Source organism: Chiloscyllium punctatum, chromosome 49 (assembly GCF_047496795.1).
Source record: "Chiloscyllium punctatum isolate Juve2018m chromosome 49, sChiPun1.3, whole genome shotgun sequence".
Lineage (NCBI taxonomy): Eukaryota > Metazoa > Chordata > Chondrichthyes > Orectolobiformes > Hemiscylliidae > Chiloscyllium > Chiloscyllium punctatum.
In genome coordinates this window covers 60,579,636-60,586,022 of record NC_092787.1, presented here as the reverse complement: position 1 = coordinate 60,586,022, position 6,387 = coordinate 60,579,636, and the positions used below count along the sequence as shown (strand labels likewise).

Here is a 6,387-nt window from a genome sequence, read left to right as displayed (position 1 = left end):
TGTTGTGAAACTTGGTGGAACTTCCCCTTCTGGGGTGTGACACCTGAAAAGTGACGTCCCGCATCTCCAACTCAACTTGCTTCTGGAGGAAAACCCACCTCCATGCCGACACGGGATTGGTCGACTATTTATAACCCCAATTGGACGTGAGTGGAGGATTCGCTGGCTTGGTTGGAGGAACAGCAGCGTCAATCAAGTGAAGAGGCGGGGACGAAAAGGGGATGGGACAGCACCTCCGCCGGCTGCCTTCTCTGAGGGCGATTGACACTCAATCCCGGGAGCAGGGGGATTCACTCTCAGCTTCACTGCGAGATGCGGTTGCAACGGAGACACGCTGTTTCTGACACACGACAATTGTGATCAGACAACTTGTTTTTTTGTCTGAAGGGGAATAAACCATTGATTCCAGGAATTGAAATCTGAGATCGAAACTGCAATGTTGTCGATGGTGGGGAAATTGGCGTTGATAATGATGTGCTTGGCATTGCCGGGACTGAAAGAAGCAGCCGGCAGAGTTGAATGGAATACTACAGAGAGATACAATATCACAACCCCACTAGACTTCCTCAATACTACCAGCTTTCAGGAGGAGATCGCCACTGCTACGGAAAGATCTTTTAAAACATCAACAGTACCTTCTACTATTGTAACACAAGCCACTACCATTACACCTACCACCGACTGGAAATGGGAGGAAGCACAAGGTGAGTACATTATTGTGAAAATAAAACACCCCACCCCACTCGGTTTCATTGTAGTGCTGGTAACCTGACTGTATTATGGATGCATTATTAAGACGGTTACCAGGCGGCGTGGCCAAGACCGGGGTAATGTTTTGATGTACACCAGCCAGTATAGGCGGCACACAGGTTTGAATTAATAACATGCAGCTTACTTGTAACGAGCGGCATGTAAATAGATTTAATATACACAGGATGATCAATGCCGTTTGCTCACATTCAGCTGTGTTTATTCGATGGTGCTGACAGTATCCATAGCATTGAATGTTACTGTAGTCTATTGCCGTTAATACTACACATGTAGATTCCCAAATGTGTTCAAAACAATGGGAATTGGCGAGAATAAGGCTTAAGCTAGCACTGTATCTTGCCCTTTATAGAATCGATTTTTCATTACATTTTATCTCTGTGTCCCTTTCGCCAACACACTTGTTTGCCTTCTTCCTGTCATCACTCCTTCTTCCACACAATCACCTTCAGTTGAGGTGATCAGGGGGTGGCCATTTGCACCATGCGCCTCAAAATTAAGATGCATTAAATATGACTTTTTAAAAGAAAATCAATGTAGCAAATTGACATATGGGATTGACTCATATCTATATATACAATGAATAAAATACTTGTACTTTACAAAGACGTTAGTTTCTGCCTGTGGAGGCAGAACATTTGTGCACCATTTTTGGTATTGTTGATGGAGGAGGTGCAATGTGAACAATATACAATTATCATTCAACTCAAATGTTTAGTAGGTAAACACAAATAATGTCAAATAATGTGTAAAGTATGTGCCCTGGCTCATAGTAAAACTGTAGTTAAAGTTCATATGGCATTGGCACTTCCTTGTTGAAGTCAAGTTCATGTGTCTCTTTGACACTATCATGACGTCAGGCCTTGCTGCAACTCACGAACATAAAAGCTGTTTGAGGTCTGTTGAGAAAGTTATCTCAAGCATCTTGAGCTCAGCAACGTGTTCTCTGCGTTTCCATTGTGATGAAACAGGGCTAAAAGATTACTCGGAGAAAGTGAGGACTGCAAAGCCTGAAGAAGAGCTTATGCCCGAAACGTCGATTCTCCTGCTCTTTTGATGCTGCTTGACCTGCTGCGCTTTTCCAGCAACACATTTTTAAGCTCTAAAAGGTTACTCGTGAAGTTTGTCAAATATCTTGAGGATTTTATATTACTGCAGAAACCTTGTAATACCAGCTGGCCTTGACCTATTAATGTGTTTGAACTGCAACTTTCTTCTATCATGGATAATAACTAATTTTAAATGCATACCTTTATTGCATATGAAAAGCAAACTAATGAACTTCCCAACAACCTTATAGAAAAATACAGTATCACTGCAGCAATGATCAGTCCAGATCAGAAAATCCCAGAATCTATATTTGGTTAGCTTCTTTCTAGTTGGGCCACACTCAGATCGAAAGTTGCTTTTACATCTTCACTAATAGGACTTCAGCTGAAAAGTGTACACATTAACTTTGGTAAAAAGCAGGATTAGGCACGACTATGATATCCTACAGTTAACTCTCCCAGGGGTTCCTGCATACATTTAGGGTGGAAGAATGGCTGCAAGGGTGAAAACATGATGTACAGGAGAATTGGCAATGTTCCCAACAGAGAATTAGCCTCTTCTGCCAAAAAAGAAAACAGAAAGAAAAGCTTATATCGCTGTGCAGTAACTCCTGTCCCATGGTGGCACACACCAAAAGCTTTTAAATTACCTTTACCCTGTCATGTAAGTCATTTCATTTCTACTGTAATTATTGAAGCCGCCAAATAATAGTATCTTAAATAGATGAGAAACATTTGTTCATGGACATTTTTCACTATATTTTCTAAATAATAAATTACATTGCGTAGTAAATTTAAAATACTAATTCAATCTTTAGGTATGTACATTTTATCTTCATTTCCCTGTTACATTTGCTTCCCATCTTTAATTTTATTTCTGAGTTTTATATGAACTTTGATTTTTAACTCCCATGTTACAAGATTGTATACCACTGGGCGAAAAATCCCATCAGGTGGTGCTATTTTTTTTGGCATGATTCACCCAAAATTGATCAAACCAGTGCACCTTTAAAAACAAAATTATGTGCAAAGATGCTGACTAGTTGCTGTAGCTCATGGCAGAAGTTATGATGCATTGTATGCAAAAATGGTTGAGTGAAAACCGTAGGAAAAAAATTACATCAACCAAAAACAATATCTGTACAAATTACTGGTTGCATCTAAGTATTTTGCATTCATAATATACTTTACACTGTTGGCTTGGCAAATCCAATTGACTGTTTAATAAATACTGTGACAATCATACTCTTTCCTATAGTCTGAAATGGCTTGAACATGAATTAGTAAATGATTTTGAATTGAAATTGTGCCATTTACTCTTAAAACGGATATGACAAATTCAGAATTGCTCGTGCTTTTGTGCTGCCTTTCTTCTTCAGATATAATACAATGACCTTGCATTGTTCCCAAGAAAACCATTCTGTTTCGTAAAGGTGTAAAATTCCATACTTCAATATAAGATTACCTTAGTGGTCATGCAATAGTTTCAAATTTACTTTAACATGTAAATGTATGGTTAAATTTGTAAATGATCATTATGATTACACAACCCATTATGGACTTCACCACAGGTTTTGGAATATTAATTAAGAAATGTTTATCAATACATTATTGAAATTATCTTGGAAATAATTCCGACTGTTCTTACCATCGATGTAATAATCCATTTGCTACAACATCACAAATATTCCTCAACGCACAAAGTGTATTTATCGCTTGTTTAGTATTTTCATTTTGTCCTTTGATATTAGATTCAGAAAGTTAATGAAATTTTGTGTGATATGGTGAAAATTGGCTTATGACAAGAATGATTTTGTCTTTTGAAAGTAATGTGAAACTTTAACATCCTATCTTTATAATTAGCTTATACGACAGTGAATATTTGTTTTTAAAGCTTGTTGTGAAGGGAGAGAGAGAGAAAAAATATCACCCAACAGGGAGTTCGGAGTGCTGGACAATAAAATATAATTTACCCTTTGTGCCCAAGAGCTGCCAAGTGAGGTATAACACAAGCTAAATGGCTCACACTATTCCTCCACTTATGAACCTACTTCAACTGTCTATCATTGTGCTATTGTTAGTTCCTAAATAAATTATGCTTATGATTGACATGAGGAAAACTTGCTCTGTCCTGTAAGATTATGCTTTTTTAAAATGTTTCACTGGCTGGATATGCCAGCATTCATTGTCCAACTCCAGTTGCCTTCAAGAATATAGTTGTGACCTGTCATCTTGAACTGCTGCAGCATATGGAAGTAGATATAGCTACAGTGCTGTTAGGAAGGGAGTGCCAGAATTTTGATCCAGTGACAACGAAGGAGTAGTAATATAGTTCCAAGTCAGAATAATGCATAACTTGAAGGGATACTTGCAGGTAGTGATGTTCTCATGCGTTTGCTGGTCTTGTCCTCTTGTCCTCTTTGTTGTAGGTTTGGAAGGTAGTGTTGAAGGAACCTTGGTAAGTTCCTGCAGTACACCTTGTAGATGGTACGTATTGCTGGCATTGTACCTCAGCGGTGGAGGGGGTGAATTTGAAGGTGATAGATTGGTTGCCAATCAAGTGGACTGTTTTGGTCTGAATAGTATTGAAATTCCTGAGTGGTTTTGGAGATGCACTTCACATACATGCCTTCTGCCTTTTTAAAAAGTATATTCCATTTTTAGGTCAATAGATAGCCTTGTGATTAAGTTACTGTACAAGAGGCCGAAGCTTTCTGCAGCACAACCAGTTTAATATCATGGCTTTGTTATCAAGTAAGATTAATGTGAAAATTAGAAGAAGGGGACAGTATTTGTTGACAGCCATAGATGGTAGCCATAGGAACCACTCTTGTAGACTAAAGGGGCTGTTTAAGACAAGAGACACATTACAGCATTTAATTTTTAAAATGTTGTTTGAAAATGTCAGCATGTTTTTGTAGGAGCAGGTGAAATAGGTAAGGACCTTTTGAAATCTGAAAGACATCAGTCTCAATTACTTTCACATTAAGCACAGATATTTGGAAAAGTGATGTGAACAATTCTTTCATAACCGTACATGACTACTTGAGATTTAGATTTACAAAAAGCATATACAAGATGATAAACTGACAAGAATTTTCAACACAAACCAAAATAATATTTTTTCAGTTTGCTTATTTAGAACAAAAACAGCTCATGTGTACAATTTTCATCTATTATTTTTCTCATTAGTTAGAACACATCATTACATAGACTAAGATTCTCTACTGTCAAAAGTATTTTCTCTGTCACTGTATTTCCAGTCAGCTAACCATCGGAGGGGATTGCTTCATTGGCAACCTTTTAGATCTTTTCCAAATATCACTGGAGCAACCTGTCAGCATTTATACACATAAATAAAGTGATGATTCATTTTCACTTCTGGTGTAGGATGCTATTGGTTGTGCATCACGTTTCCCATGACAGGCAATGTACTGTGTGGAAGATGCAAACAGCTCCATGATCAGAAGTTACCAAAGTCCAACTAAATAAGAAATTTGATTGTGTCAGAGCAATGATCTATGTCTGGAATCTGTCCCATTTATTCCTCCTAAAATGAATGTGAGGTGTGGTTATTGGCTCAGAGTTCACATACAAATATCGATATACTTTACAATTAAATAGAGAATAATACTGTTATATTGATTTGATTTAACTATTTTTTACTTTAAGTAAGATGATAAGAATGGTATGTTAGCCCAACTATTAAAAGTCCACAAATACAGAATGTTTTGACAAAATGCACAAGAAGAAAGTGTTGTGGAGAAGGACAATTGACAACTTGACATGGGCTCGAATCCTTGTCAATATTGCAGGTTCAATGTCTGCTGTGGCACAGTAAAGAAGACCCAAGCAGGGACCAGGTGATTTTCCCACAGTGAAAGGAGACGGAAAAGTTGGTAGCAGCATTACCTGTTGACCCCACCTTAACATGGGCATTGCAGAATAATTCAGCTGCAGTCTTAGGAGCAGCTTGTTTGGTTCCACGTGGTACATTGAAGAAGTAGCAGATATATCAGACTGAAAAAATATTTTTGGCTTAAAAGACAGTTAACACTATGATGAAAAGAATCCTTTTCTCTTTGGACTTTATTAATCTTTGAAAAGGGGGAAAATCCACTGATGGGTGTTTGAAAAGATCAGCTTTAACTACACAATTTTCCTCCACCTCACCCTAGTTCCAAACTTCCAGCTCAGCACTGTCCCCATGACTTGTCCTACCTGTTTATCTTCTTTCCCACCTATCCACTCCACCCTGCTCCTTGACCTATCACCTTCACCCCCTCCCCCACTCACCTATTGTACTCTATGCTACTTTCTCCCCACCCCCACCCTCCTCTAGCTGATCTCTCCATCCTTCAGGCTCTCTGCCTTTATTCCTGATGAAGGGCTTTTGCCCAAAACATCGATTTTACTGCTCCTCGGATGTTGCCTGAACTGCTGTGCTCTTCCATCACCACTAATCCAGAATCTGGTTTCCAGCATCTGCAGTCATTGTTTTTACCTAATTCATCAGTTGTGAAGTGCAAGGCTACAAAAAAATCCAGCTCATCTTTGGAATCTTGCATTC

At 38.5% G+C, this 6,387-nt stretch overlaps 1 protein-coding gene across 1 annotated transcript in view; it reads left to right on the top strand.

Moving 5' to 3' along the window:
* The first annotated feature begins 215 nt into the window (after window positions 1-215).
* Window positions 216-6,387, top strand: part of LOC140469240 (multiple epidermal growth factor-like domains protein 9) — a 329,117-nt gene continuing 322,945 nt past the window's right edge. The window contains exon 1 of the mRNA XM_072565576.1: window positions 216-704. Within this exon, the coding sequence (XP_072421677.1) occupies window positions 437-704 (268 nt within the window). The 5' untranslated portion in view covers window positions 216-436. The remainder of the gene's footprint in view (window positions 705-6,387) is intronic.